General features: G+C 46.7%; 1 protein-coding gene across 2 annotated transcripts in view; it reads left to right on the top strand.

Moving 5' to 3' along the window:
• Positions 1 to 15,194, top strand: part of CALN1 (calneuron 1) — a 134,281-nt gene that overhangs the window by 9,878 nt on the left and 109,209 nt on the right. Inside the window, exon 2 of one of the 2 annotated variants that reach the window (XM_086624721.1) lies at positions 13,592 to 13,712. In XM_086624721.1, the coding sequence (XP_086480847.1) occupies positions 13,592 to 13,712 (121 nt within the window). Of the gene's footprint in view, positions 1 to 13,591; positions 13,713 to 15,194 lie in introns of those variants that run through there. The other variant, XM_009983759.2, reaches the window with a different exon arrangement.

The raw sequence follows: 15,194 nt of genomic DNA, 5'->3' as shown, positions 1-15,194 counted from the left end.
CAGTTTTCGGAGTCTTTGTGGCTGCTTAACTGTTTCCTCAGAGCGTGGACTGCACCTGTAGAGAAATCCTCTGCCCCGGCTCCGGCGGGGCGGTTCTTGTATCTCTGGGCAGAACCCCGATGGGGCGGTGAGGGACAGGGAGGGTGGTGGACCCGGGCCAAACCCTGCACCGGGTGAAACTTCCAGGTAGTGTAAAGGACTGCAGGGGTCTCCTTGGGGATGCGCTGTCCTGCAGGAGCTGGCTTCTGGTCCTGGGCTCCTTGGTGGTGTGTAGACCTCAGTCAGTTCTCACACTACCTTCCCTTAACTTTTTGCTGGGGCAGGATCAGGCCCAGATCAGCCTGATCCTGCAAACGGAGGGATTTCATCAGTGAACAAAAGCGCTTTCTGAGCATCTCCCTGCGATCGAATCCCAGGGCAAAACTTGTCTTGCAAAAAGAAAAGGAAAAACAAACAAAACATTTAAAGGGAAATAGATTGCACAAATGCTAATTTTAACAAAATCTCCTCCTTTTCCTCTTGTCTACATGGGCAGCCAGGATTGTACCTCTGTACTCACACTCTCTCTGGCTTCATGGCTCTTTTGATGGCTTTAAACTGAAAGAGGGGATATTTCAATTAGATCTAAGAAGAAATATTTTGCAATGAGGGTGGTGAGGCACTGGCACAGGTTGCCCAGAGAAGTGGCTGCCCCATCCCTGGAAGTGTTCAAGGCCAGGTTGGATGAGGCTTTGAGCACCCTGGTGTGTTGGAAGGTGTCCCTGCCCATGGCAGGGGGGTTGGAATTCGATGATCTTTAAGGTCCCTTCCAACCCAAACCATTCTGTGATTCTATGATTCATCATCGTGCAGTTTTTATCCAATCATAACGTGCTTGAGCGTTATGCTGACACAGCTTATTCCTACCAAATCATGATATATGGGCATATATATATATAAATATGGATGGACAGATAAACACTGTTTTTGTGGCCACTTGTCCAGGCTTTCCTTCTAGAGCCTAAATCCCAGCCAGTTTTGGTACATTTAAATGGCTGGTCCCACGCAGCTCACACAGCCTCTGGAAAACCTTCCTCTGTGAGTTTCAATGCAATGCGAGTCCTCTCATTTTATTTCTCTTTAAATGACCTAATTTCTAAGCAAAATCATTGCTTGACCAGGAGTGAGATGATAGTACTCTGCATGTCTTACCTTCCAGAGTTACCGTAAACTGAACAAAATACCCGTGGAGAAACTACTTGTATTAGAAATACGAGTAAACATCGTTTTAGTCGATTTGTGCACATATAACTTTATTGATTCGGCATGAAATATGGCAGGCAATCTATTAGGGGGTGTAAAATGAAACAGGCAGAGCCTTTTCAGAATATGTTGGGAATGTGGAATGGGTTCGAGAGCGTTCATTTTAGTCAGGTGGATTGCTAAGGGTAAACCGAAATGATTTTTTATGAGTCCTGCAAACAATACCAAGTCAGTTTTATTCAGTTTTCTACAGCCCACAGCTGAAGTTATATTAGTTAGCTCAGCTCCTAACTGGGGGAACTGATACGTGTGGAGCAGCTTTGCAAGACTGGGTAGTTTTTAATTGTATTTTTAACCTGTGAACGTGGTTTAGAGTTGAAAGTGTAAGCAAGAAACTAAAATAAATGCTGGGTATTATGCAATAGTGCTTGGGCTATCACAAAAAAAGGGCAATAGAAACAAACTGTTTTATAGGTCTGCTTTTAATTAAATGCAGTCTACTTTGATAAAAGCACTAAAATGTGAAAATGTTTCTTAGAATAAAGACGTTAAGCAGCGGTATATTAAAGCCACAGTGTGGATTTAGTCTGTTGAACCTGAAGTCCATGGGTAGGACATGGAACATGTATAGAAATGCAATGGGTGGTTCTAAAACTGCCCTCTCATTTCTCAAACTTCGTATCGGCTTGTGGAGGCTTTCTGTGCACACTTGTATGTACATTTTTACAGCGTGATAAAAGAAAACCTTAAACATCTGCACTGCGTGCTCTCCTTGAGTCTGCTCACAGATGAAGCTTTCAGGCAGCATATACATCCTTTTCCATACATTGTCGAGCTGTTTAACGTTGATGGAGGTTCGGATCCTCCCCCTTCATGGCCTGTGGCTGTACCCCGCTGTGCTGGCACCCCAGCAGCTCGGCGGGTACCTCACAGGGTGCAGGTGTTGCCAAGTGGGGTGCCAAGGCACAGCTGCTGCCGTGGCTCTCGTGGAGCCCCCAGCAGTGAACCAATGTCCCAGCAGCACTGGGGAGAGCTTGGTGGAACTGCTGGTTTGGGGCTCTCTGAACTATCTGTTTTCCTCACCCTCCCGTATTTCCATCATCGTCACGCGTGTTTGTTGTAGCTCTTCCCCGTGATATCTGCAGAATGGTTTTGGATATTCGTAAGTGCAGGAAGGGTCAAAATCTGGCTGTTTTGCCTTTTAAATAAGGCGTAAGCAGATACTGGGTTTGCCTGTGGTCACTTAGAGTCCTGGGGGACACTCGTGTGGGATGATGCAGGTGACGGTGCAGTGGGCACGTGTGTGCACAGAGCGTGTCCACGTGCAAAGAGTTTTCTTCAGGATCTTTCTTCCCTTGACGTTGGCACGATAAGCAATAAAGGGAGTGAGCCAGAGAGGCTGGAAACTTGCTCAGTCGAGGGAATGGCCACCACTGACACCCTGCACAAATTCCAGTTGGCTTAATTCCTTCCTAACCCAAATTCCCTTTGCATTTGTAGTCGCTCCCTGCCAGGGGCCTGATCCTGCTAAGGGGTCGGTAGGGCAGAGCCTCACTGAAGTTAATGAGTTGCAGCAAGCGTGTGCCTGTGCGGGGTTGATCCACTTTAATGAGGTTTTGTTCATCTTCCTCTGTTTGCAGGACCATAGCTGTTTGCACAGATACAACGATCATTTTGAAGGGTTACCCAATCCTGCAAAGCCTTAGGCAAACAGCGAAGTAAATAGCCCGTTGGCTCCGACAACCTGTCCCAGGAAAGGTGCCTGGAGTTTTGCCATTGCCTCCCATGATGGGTGCAGCCCCCCTGGGGAAAGCGTGCCCTGTGGGAATGTGTTTGAAGACCCAGATGTGTTTGTGCTGCTAATTGGCAAGCTTCTCAAGGGGTTTGAGGACATGTCTAGAGGCTACCAAAGATGTCACAGTAATGTGTTCTTTGAGATGTATTTATATATTCATCCTTGATCTTAGGTGCTTTGCTCCGACCCCTTTTAAAAACTGCATTTTAAGAAAAATGCCCTCTCTCTACACCGTTTTTTTTCCCTGCATATTGGTGACCTCTGCCAGGGCAGTGATTTCTCCATGGAGAGCTGTCGGCACATCAACTGTTATGCAAATGAGATTCCAAACAGTTGATCGTCCCTGCCAGGTATTAAGGTTAGGAACAGCCAGCCCAAGAGCAAATCCCAGGAAAAACAAGAAAATGAAGTCTCTGTAACTGTTTTCAATTATTCAGTCTCACTGGTTCTCCTTATGTTTCAAGAAGAAACATGCAAATCTCTTTGGGTCTAGCTTGTTTACAGAGCGCTCGTGGGTTTAAAATATAGCCAGCATCAGATTTCTGTTGTACATTTCCTTCAAATAAATACTGAAATAAAAATAAGGATGCTGTAATTTGTGCCACCCCAAGAGCTAAATACTGCGCTCCAGCAGGAAATGATCATTTTGGTTTCTTGGAAGAGCTTTACTATAATCTTCCAAAGACCGGTAGCTCACAAAGAAAGAAGCTCAGAGTTTCTCAAGGCAGCTCAGCTCCCTCTGATAGGATCTGGTCTCTTGTGAATTAAGGTCTTGGACAATGAGAAGCTCCAGCACATGCTCAGATCCTGCTGAGTCCAGGGAGTGCTTCAAGCACTTTGCAGCATCGGAGCTCCAGGAGCTTCAGCATTGAGAAGGTCCATTCCTGCTGATGGCTGTGCACTTATAGAGGTTACGGCAGGTTTGGGATCTACCTATGTACCCTTCTCATAAGCAGCTCAGTAGTATCGTGGTTGGTGTCAAACAGCTGCTCTGGGTGGACAACACACCCTTTGGTGGATGCCTGGCCACCTTCTGCAGTAGTTCTATAAGTCCTGTGTGCCCAAAGGCAGCTGATACTTCCAGTTTTCTGCATGGATTGGTGCCATGAGCACAGCAGTCTCTGAACCCTTTCTCACCATAGCCTATTCCTGGCTTAATAGTAGTTAATAACAACAGCCTGGAAACTTCTTGTTGGGCAGGTCGTCCTTTGGGTCAGTTGACCCTCTCCCAGCAAGCAAGCTGGGATCCTCTTTTTAAATCTGGATCCTCTTTTAAAGCTGGGCCATAGTATTTGTATGAAGACACTTTCTGGAGAAAGCTAATAGCCCTGAATGTTTGCAGCGGCGAAGTGCTTGGAGCGTGTCTTGGTTTGAGTCTTACACTGTGATCCACCTCAGTTTGTATGAAAATTATTCCAGTGTTATGGTTACCCTTGCCTCTTTAATTACCCTCTGGCTTATTTATATATGTAGATGGTTCCAGTCCTCATAGCTCCTAGGGAACCTTCTGTAGGAACCATCAGCTATTGCTTTTAAAAAATAACCCTCACCAGATGTCCAAAAGCCTCCTTTAAAGAAGAGGCCTGGCATAAGTCATATTTATTGGGAGTAATTAATTGTCCTGTTAAAAAAACTAAATGTTTTGGCATTTCATTAATAATACATAATCAATCAACAGGCTATTTGCAGTGTGTTACTTTGTTAAATCTCCTGTAAAAATTGTCATTGCTGATATATTTCATGTTTATAATTACTCATCTGTGACGCACTCAGTCTGTTATGAATAATCCATTGTATATTGTTTTCTTAAATAGGATCCTTGCTCAGTGTGCTGGGGGTGCCAGGAATCGCTGCTAATAATGTCTTCATGTCTGATTTATGCCTGTGAAGTGAAGGCAACTGGACATGAGTAGATGAACAGAAGCATGCTCGGAACACTGTCCTCAAGACACTCTCAATAAGCAAACACTCAACAGTTGTGAGTGGGGGAGAAAAAGGTTAAACAGAGCAGGGAAACATTAGAAATGCATTACAGGGAGCTAAAGATGCACAAGTGATGTTTCATGGCTGTTTTGACATTCTCTTAATCTCAGCTAAAAGCTCTGCCATACTCATTTTCTTACTGCCAGTAAGGACCCCGTTACCCTGTTCCATCAGTTCGTTCTGTTACATTCTTGTGTTCTTCCACTTGGGAAAAAATGAGCAAAGTATTCCAGAAAAAGAGAAATCGGATCCTTTCTGTATTTGAACAGCAAAGACTGTTGAGGGGGTTGGTGTACAGGTCTGAGCAGGTGTGGGTGATGGTATGAAGCCTCTCTTGCACCACTGACCTGAGATGTGTGCTCAGCTGAATGTGCTCAGTGTTGACTTTGTCCGTGCCCCTGCAGCCGATAGCCTGGGGGAGGGCAGGAGGAGCCTGGTGGGAGAGGAAAGGGGAACCCCTGGACATAGGCAAGGGGTGGTCGTCGCTCCCCTTGGCAGTATTAGCTGGGCAGATTTGGTAGGGAAAAATGAAATGAAGGTGAGGTGGAAGGCGCCTGGGACATGCTGAGGGAGCTGGCAGGTCTGTCACTGCACGTGTCCTCATCTCGGCACTGATGCTGCTCAGCCCCTCGGGGTGTCTTCGCAGACTTCTGGTTTTTAAGGTCCAGGGGGAGTGTCAGAGCATCTAATCTGGAAAACAATTTATCGTAAGCCATTAGATTTCACCCCGTTAGCTCCAATACTGAGCTCGGTAGCTTGTGCTTGGCTAAAGTGTGTCTTCGAGCAAGGCGTCTGCTCTGGTCTGTCACTCCTTCTGGGAGTTTGTTCCGATGGTTCATCACCTTCGCCATTAAAAACTCTTGCTTAATTTCCAATTTGCATGCTTATAGCTTTCAGCTTCCCACCACAGAAGCCCTTCGCCTTGAGGTTTTAGAGCTTTTTAGTAGCCTGCATTGTTTTCCTCTTGTAAACTCTTACCATGTCCTCAGATAGTCTCTTCTTGGAAGCTCCTGGATGATGATTTCATGCACGCCGTGGGTCCTGTTGTCTTCTAGAGGAGCTGAACCCTGGGAGGGAACAGGAGGCTGGTGCATGCATGCTGCAGCCTCCCCAGGGATAAAAGCTCCAGTTCCAAACTGATTTTTTCATCTTTCGAGGTGAATTATCAGAGGGAGGGGAAGAGAGGAAGGTTCAGAGGTTTTTGTTGCATTGTTGGATTTTCTTTTGCTTTTTAATATCGGCTCAGAAGCTTTCGAAGACAACTGTGGTTTATATGAAGGTGGAAATTTTTTACTAACTAATTTTTTACTAACCCTGGCTAAGCTCTACCCCTGCAGCAAGAGGCTGGAGGCAGCAGAAGTCACAGAAAGTGGCTCAGTGGCAGCAAGTGGGAGGGGGCAGCCAAAACGCGGTGAATCACTGGCTGCAAAAAGGGGACGATGAGTTTGGGGGCTAAGAGGAGCTCGAGTGAATGGGTGAAATGCTGGTGAGTGGGTTATGATGGTTCTGTAATCATGCAGGTTCAAGCCTGTTTGAGCATGGAAAGGGGTCTTTATCCCCTTAGCGTGTGATGTGCTTGCCCTGGAGATATAGAGCTATCTAGTCATTGCAGCCTTCTCCTCCCAGCAGTTTCAGCTGAGGATCAGCCCAGGCCATAGTTAAAAAATAAAAAACAACAACTATGTTTTAAAACTGCCCCACTGTGTTTTCACATGTTCAGCTTTCAGAAAGAAACGTGTGTATTTTATACTTGCCCTGGCATCCGCAGCGCTTCCTTTCTGCTGTGCAGTATTCAAAGGCAGCCGTGAAGCTTCAGTTGTTTAGTGATGTGATGTCTTTTAAAGTGACCTTCCTCTTCTTTTTAATTTTAAATTTTCTGGAGAAGGTGGGGGCAAAAACAACCCAGCACAAAACCATCTGAAGCTCCAACCGCTTTGTAGTCCTCGAACCTGGAAGTTTGTTGCTTGTGAAGTGCCTCTGTGGCACGACGTGCGTTAGGCTTGTCACTCAGACCTTGTTTTCTGCATTTCAGAGGACTTTCTTCCCAGCTACATCCTTGAATGCTCGAAATGGTCTAAGCTTTGCGATGTCCTTGTACCCATAGATCACCATGGGGAACTTTATTGCTGGTATCCCCACGCAGTATCTATCAGCGGGGAGAGCTCCATTTTCTTGGTCATCGTCTGAAATAGGGGAATATTTTCTGGGGTTTATGCTAATAAATAATCACATCCAGCACGAATGCCATGTACAGTGTGAGAAGGACAAAGGCATGTGTGGATATGGAGAGTCAGGGCTGAATGTGGTCCCTGGGGCCAGTTTTAATCTATACCTGTATCACCACCAGCAAACACATCGTGAATCTTGTGTGTGTGTGTGCATTTTGGATTAAAGTCTCATGTTTGCAGTCCATAGATCCTCGTAGAAGGTATGAAATGAATCTGGCTGGACGAATTTGCTGAAAATATCATGTAGTGAAGCGTGTAAATGTAAAAAAAAAACAAAAAAAAAAAACCAAGCGTCTGGTTCTGATAAGCAGCCCTGCTCCCAGAGAGTGGGAGTACTCCAGTTTTCCAGGACTAAAAGAAAAACCCTTTCAGAGGAAGCTTTCGGGCTCACTTGCACTCACAGCCCAATGACTTTGCGTTACAGTTGGAGGAAATCTGGCTTCCAAAAAGGGTCCGGTGTGTTCACTGCTCTGCGCAGGCTGCAGCGGCGGCCGGGGAGCAGGGAAGCTCTTGTCTTTCTCTTCCTGCAATAGACCTGTTTATATATGGCCCAAATGTGCCTTTCCATGTGTTTTGGGGGATTTGGCTTTATTGGTATCAATAGTCAGAAAATACAAACTTCCTCAAAGATTTTCCTATCTGGGAGGATCTATTTTAGGGCTTTCTTTTAAGGCTCCCTATGCACCAGACCTTATTTTCCTCAATCTCAAGGCACCCTTCCAAGACGCACTTACAGGGTCTTGATCTTAGGTCTGGTTGAGACCTAAGATCAAGGAGGAGGGCCAGTTGTGATAGGACAAGGGGTAATGGTTTTAAAATAGAGGGAGGTAGATTCAGGTTGGATATTAGGAAAAAATTTTTTACCATGAGAGTTGTAGAACACTGGAACAGGTTGCCCAGAGAGGTGGTGGATGCTCCATCCCTGGAGACGTTCAAGGCCAGGTTGGACGAGGCCCTGAGCAACCTGATCTAGTTGGAGATATCCCTGTTTGTTGCAGGGGGGTTGGACTAGATGACCTTTGAAGGTCCCTTCCAGCCCTAACCATTCTATGATTCTATGATTCTACATTGATTTTATAGCTACAGAAGCAGCCATCTGCCCGAGCCGCTTTCATTCCCGTGTCTCTTTACGCCCCTGAGTTGGGACTGATTAAACAAGGCTCCTGCGTTTTATTGCGGCGGCTCAAATCCTCACGCCTCGTCACAGAGCTCCCGCTGTGCTCCCCTCCTCCGTGTCCACAGGGCTCCTTCCCAACACCAAACCCAGACTCTTTGGGCCCTTCAGACTTTCATCTGGTCTCACATTGCATTTGAGACGCCAAGCTTTTTTTGTTTTTATAAATAACAAATAATTTCTAAAGTTATTGTTAGCACCAGTGGACGCAGGTGATAAGGGATAAAGTGACTCAGTGCTCTTCCTGGCAGAAGGATTTTGCCAAAGCCACATGCCTGCAACAAAACACTTGACTTGTCTTCCCATAACGATATTGGCCACAAACACAGATGCGGGGATTTCGTCCAGCTTGGTCACTCCTATGCTAGAGAGCACGGGCTCACCACGACCCTCAGCTGTTCCTGCCTCCTTGGGAGACAGGGAAGGGGCTCTGGCATGGGCAGTGGTGAAAGGAAAAGGTACCAGAAGAGCAACGAAGACTTTTTGGAAAGTTGGTTGTGTCCTCTGACTGCCGCGTCATGCTCAGAGTGCAGAAGATCAAATTGTCCAGCAATTTCTGAGGTGATACTTGGGTCTATCTGCCTTCCTCTTCCCTTTGGATCCAGCTGGATCTTACACAGCCTACCTGAAAAGACAATGACAATCGTTTGGCTCTGGGGAAAATGAGGTAACTTTTTTCGGAGGTGATTGCTCCTATTTGCCTGAGATGTTATAACGTTGCTCTGCCCAGGGAGAAGCATCTTTAACACCGTTGCTTCATTTGATGAATTTTTAAAGGGTTTTAGAGCAAGCTGGGGGACATAACAGCTACTGTTCCAGTTTCCCTACCATCTGATTGCTTCATGGATTTTCTACATATTCCTGTGGTTTTTTTAGCCTGGTCTCCTAAGAAAATGAAGCTTATGCTGTTGTACTCCCCCTGTGTGCCTGTCCACCTGTGTATGTGTGTTTTCTCATACTATCAGCTTAAACCCTCTGCTCGATCTTAGCCAGATTTGTGAGAGAGGTGGAGATCATCTCGATTTCACCATCTTCCCGCGTTTCCCCACCAGCATCGTTTCTGCCCTGGTCTGTTTGACACCTGTGGGCAGCGGCCAGGGGACCGGCCAGCATCCAGCACAGGGATCTTTTAGCCCAGATGCCCTGGAACATACTGGGCAATACCCAGGATCCACCAAATTACAGCTGAACAGAGGGGGCAAACACCCGATCCTGGCTGGACACAACACCCGGACAGCACGAATGACGCTGTGCTACGTGCCTGAGGCTGTAAACCCAGGATCAGCTCTTGGGCATCGTTTTGTGCTGCACGTAGGAGAGAGGCTAGCAAGAAATCTTTTCCAAATTGGTAACTACCAAGGGAGATCCAGGATCAATACAAATTGATCCTGATTCCATCTCGTTGACTGATACTTAAGTTAAACCTTCCAGTTTAATAGTTGTGTGCATTTTCAATTGCGACCAAAAGCCTTCCTTAAAAAAAATGTATCACAAGAGCTGGTGAGGAATGCAAACCGGAGTGAGCGGAGACGTGTGAGCCTCGTGTAACTGCCTTTTTTTTTTTTTTCCTGATGGCAAATTGCTTACCAACATCTTATAAATTTCACAAATGTGGTTGTGCTGAAAGGAAAGAGCTTGCTGCTGCCGGGCGTTACGGGGGATGCAACCTGCCGGTGAGCTTGGCACAGAGACGGAAACCTTGGCAAGGAACCATGATAATATTTCCATACACATGTTTATGGGTTCTTTGAGGGCTTTTTGGTTAAATGTCAATGTTTTCGTTATTCAAGGAGATTTCATTGCTCCAAAATCCCACTATGCCTGTGAAAACTGCTTTCAGTTTGCAAGTTGCTCAGTGGAAAATGCGTCTGTCTTGGCTGCTGGGAGATGGAGGGCATAGCTCCCTGCCAGCTGCCTGCTCTTGTACAAGTCTGTAAAATGGGGCAAGAGCTTGGGGTGTCTTCCTTGTTCCCATCCAGAGGGGATGGGTGCTCAGTGCTGCAGATTTCACATGCTGAAGTGGTAGGAAGCTGTCAGCACCCCGTGCTCCCGCACCAGCATCCACTGTGGACTGGCTTGCCCGGGTGTCACCACGTTGTGGGACAGATCCTGTCAGCACCAGTTCACTCATGGTTTGAGTTTAGCCAAGGTCTCAGCTGGCACTGGAAGGAGGGCCAGCCAGAGGCAAGCTTAAGGTTACTGTGTCTCTAACAATGGGTATTTTGGCTAAATCCAAAATGAGCCTGAACTGATCTGGCTGCTCTAGGACAGACCTCTTGTTCCCACACAGACATTGGGCACCTACGTATTTCCATTAAGCTTTTTACGTGTTTCAGCATAGGGTGCTTTGCTTTATGAGCTCTCTCACAGCCCACTTGCCCCTTTTTGCCATTTTCTCCCCCTGTGCAGGCTCGATTCTGACAGCAGGCTCGTATCTGCAGGGTGCTGGGCGCTCCTCTCCCTGTTTGGACATCCGGCACTGGAACTGCCAGGTCTGGTTTTGAGCATCTCTTGTTAAAAGTGGAGGCTGGCTGCTGAATTCCAGCAGCTCTGCAGGATTTCTGTTGAATAATATTGCAATTTTTTTTTTTTTTTTTAAAAAGTATACCTAGGTGGTAGAATTAAATCCAGGATTTCTCACTCTGGGATATCACAGGTCCCTTTTCAGTACTAAAACGCATTACAGGATCTCAGGTGGGAGCTGATTTTTAAGCACTTCAGCCCTCAGGGGAGATGCATTGTCATTTTTTTTAATGGTCGCAGAAGCAAAGGTGCCGAAAGTGATTTCAGAAATGCTTTAGTGCACTTGAATGCGTGGCTCCCCGTTACTGCGACTGGGGGTGAGCTCAGGGAGTGCAAGGGGCTGAGCTCCCTTCGCCCAGGGATGGGGCAGGTGGGTGCCAGCGCCGGTCCCCAGCACCATGGGCCCATCACTCGCTGCCTCCGCCTGGGCCACTGCAGGTCTTGGAATTAAACATCTCTTTAATTTGGTAGGGATTTGAAAAGCAGCTTAATTGCTTTTGCATTATTGAGAGAAAACATGGGTCGGTCGCTGTCCGAAGACCTTGTGGTAGGACTGGAAGCTGATGAAGATGGTGCAAAGGGCTGGATATGTCTCTCTGGCCCTGCTTGTTGGGACCCAGAGCTGTACCAAAGCTGGCGTGGCCTATGGGTCTCCCTGTGGAGAGGTAAAATTCAAGAAAAGATGGGGAGAGAAACAAGAAAGATGGGGAGAGGCTGTTCAGGAGGGCCAGTTGTGATAGGACAAGGGGTAATGGTTTTAAAATAGAGGGAGGTAGATTCAGATTGGGTATTAGGAAAAAATTTTTTACCATGAGAGTTGTAGAACACTGGAACAGGTTGCCCAGAGAGGTGGTGGATGCTCCATCCCTGGAGACGTTCAAGGCCAGGTTGGACGAGGCCCTGAGCAACCTGATCTAGTTGGAGATATCCCTGTTCCTTGCAGGGGGGTTGGACTAGATGACCTTTGAAGGTCCCTTCCAGCCCTAACCATTCTATGATTCTATGATAATTCCCGTCGTAGTGCAGAGCGATATGGCAGAGCGAGCAATATATCCGAGTGAAATACATTAATTGGCAAGTGCTGGGAAATTACAGATATGCTTAATGAAAAAGAAAACCTTGTTTACGGTGCCTAATGTGCTGCTGCAGAAACTGGCTCCCAAATAAAAATACTTAAAATTACGATTAGGATTTATTTACATAATTACTGCAAGAGAAATTCTAAGTACGTGCTAAGCAGTGCAAGAGAAACCTCATGGCTTTTCTTCTTCTCGTTCCTGTGTCTTGAGGTTACTTTGCTCTTGGTGAGTCTATTAAAGGTTTTTCTAACTCAGTGAGGCGAAAAGGCATTTGTTACAAAATTAGTGCTTATATATGTGTATATATATTTATTTCATTGACTGTGGTAAGAACATATGGCTGAGTAAGAGCCAGATCATCTTTGTAATTGCAGTGTTGGCTGGAGAACGATTCAGTAGGTGGCACTTATCTCTTTATGGCAAAGCAAGCTGGTGTCCCAGTGTGGCTGGAGTGAGGATGCCCTTGGAGTTTGTTTCCAAAGGGGCTGCATCACCCACCGGTGTGAGTGAGATCTGCCAAAGTCACCGTATAAATTTATATTAATGTCAGTTCCCAACCATATTGCCCAGCGTGTCCTGGCTGCCTTCCAGCCCCTGTGGAGACCCTGGGCCCGATCCTCAGCTGGTGTCTGGGTGGCTCTGTTGACTCTGTTGATTTATATCTGCTGGAAACGTGCAGTATAAAACGCAATAGGCCCATGTTGGGGCTGCTCTGATTGAAACCAGCCAAGGGTATGACAAATCTTCCTCTTAATATTTCAATTGACTTTGGCAAACTTGCCTCTTTCTTATGTATCCTAAATCAATGTGTAAGTGCTGCTGACAGTAATTTCCACTTTTGTCTGTGCAGATGGCTGCCCTTCACGAGGCTGCGGTGTTTATACCTGCTAAGTTTGCAAACACTTTCCTGCTACAGCCTCCCATTGAGCAGTATTTTTCCTTAGCTGTCGTATTTGTGAGATGAAAATTTTCCTTGTTGGTCCCTGCTCGAATGTGAATTTTCTTTCAGTGAGGGCCACTGAGGTCTGGAGCAGAGGCACTGGTGGGACATGCGTCTCGCTCAGCACGGATGCTCTAGGCAGGGGGAGCTTGAACCGTCGTAGGGGTCTAGAGGCTCTGGAGCGGGGTCTGAGAGCTGGTGTCCAGACCCTCACATGGCTTTGAAAGTCATGCTGCCAGATCCTATCACCTTTTAATTGCATGTCAACGTAGACCCCTATGCACTATATAATTATTATCAAATAGCAAATCTCTAGGCTGCAAGATGCAATGAAAGTGCTAGAGACTCATGTTTTCCTGCGGCATCACTGTTCTGTCTCTGCTAACTTGTTTGGCATAGAGAAGCAGCTGCTGCTTTTTTGTTTGTTTGTTCGTTTAGCACCTGTCTTAGACACTAAATAAAATCTGCAATCCATCAGTCATGCACCCACCTTCCGTGTGCGTTCCCTGGTGTAGGATGCTTTGGACCAGCTACTCTTTCATGGCAGGCTATTGCACTATGCAAATAAACCCGAGACGAATAATTAAAATGAGCCTTTCTCATCCCTTTTCTCTTGTGCCCAGGGAGAAGATGCCATTCCACCATGTAACAGCTGGCTTGTTGTACAAGGGCAACTATCTGAACCGCTCACTCTCTGCTGGCAGCGACAGCGAACAGCTAGCGAATATCTCCGTGGAGGAACTGGATGGTGAGCAATGTCCTTGCACTTTTCCGAAGGGGGCTGGGAACAGGGAAAGGCTCATTTTCACCTGCTCTGTAGCGTTGTCATGCAATAACCGGAGGTGTTCTCCCTGTGAAGCAAGGAGCAAAAGGCAGGTCAGAAGTGAGATGGCTCAGCAGATCAGAGACAGAGAAAAGGTCCTCGACCAAAGTTATGTTGAGAGCTGTAGACTGATTTTAGCCTCAGATTTTATCCTTCTGCCTAGAAATAAGACAGCTTTTTGAAAGAGCAAGGCAGCTTTTTGAAAGAGTAAGGCTGCTTTTTATGGGCAAAACTTTGCAAGAGAAAAAGTTAGGCTAATATATTTTTATAAAGATGCCTTTAGCCTTTCCTGGGAACCTGCAGACCTGAATTTGTCTTCTTAGCAAGTCTTCTAATTTGCTTTGTGGCCTTTCAAAAGTGAGGTTGCTCTCTGTGTCTCAATATAACAAGATGTGTGGAGGTGGCTTGTGGCTTAAGAAGCTGGAAAGAGCTTTAAAATTCCGTTTTCCAGGTCAGTGATTGAGAGCACAGACCTGCCTCAGGCTGGCAAAGGCTATCAGGAAGGTTGTCCACATCTGCTGCCTGTGGGATCCCATAATTTCCTCTCTAGAAGTTGGTTGCTGCTAATCCCTCTGCCTCACAGACAGAGTGTGAGGCCAAGTAGACTCCCAGTCTGGTTGACGGTGGGAAGGTCTCTTTTCTCGGTGATTTGTGGCTCACCGGGGTCATTTCTAACCAAAAGTTAATATTGTTGACAGCTGGTCTTTGAGGGCTGTGAAACAAATTGAAGCTCTTGGTTTGCTTCCCAGTGGACATTTGCTACAAGCCATGATTGTAATCAACGGTCTTGATGGAGAACTTGATGAGTAAATGAGCAAAGGAATGGTGCAAGGTGGAAATGGTCCTTCCAGGCTGGAGGCATTTTGGCAAAACAGAAGGGCAACATTTCTGCCCACCCTCCCACTTTTCAGCTGTGCTTTGGTAAATCAGACCTTAGTTTTCAAGCCTTTTTGACTTGGAATCTTTGGCTTTGGTTTTGCAAGCTTATCTTTGGTAAAAATAGTGTTTTCTGAGTATTTGTGACCACTCGTCTTCTTCCCAATGAGTATGTGCTGAATGCAGTTCAGATGAAAGATGAACACGAGAAACCACTTTCAGTGTGGCTTAGCTAAGACCCTGGGAACACGAGGGCTGGGCTCTTTTCCTGGATTACAGGAGCTTTGCTTGAAGATTTGAGTTGATGAGTGTCATGGTTTGATGTGGGGGGGAGGTCTGGGTGGCAGAAGCTGCCCATCAGACCGGACTCCCATCCCCCTCGGGGCTTGAGCCAATCGGCGCCTCTGCGAATTGCCCTATTTACGTCGGACAAAGGAAGCGGAAAGGTGTGTGCCTGTGCCAGGAGCAAGGAGAGGGAAGGGGGGCGCTGCCCCCGCTCCCTGGCTCCCGGCCGGGCCTGCACCACCCGCT

The sequence above is a fragment of the Tauraco erythrolophus genome, chromosome 21 (assembly GCF_009769465.1).
Source record: "Tauraco erythrolophus isolate bTauEry1 chromosome 21, bTauEry1.pri, whole genome shotgun sequence".
Classification (NCBI taxonomy): Eukaryota; Metazoa; Chordata; class Aves; order Musophagiformes; family Musophagidae; genus Tauraco; species Tauraco erythrolophus.
Note: the sequence above shows the minus strand (reverse complement) of the source record. Positions and strands in the feature narration are given on the sequence as shown.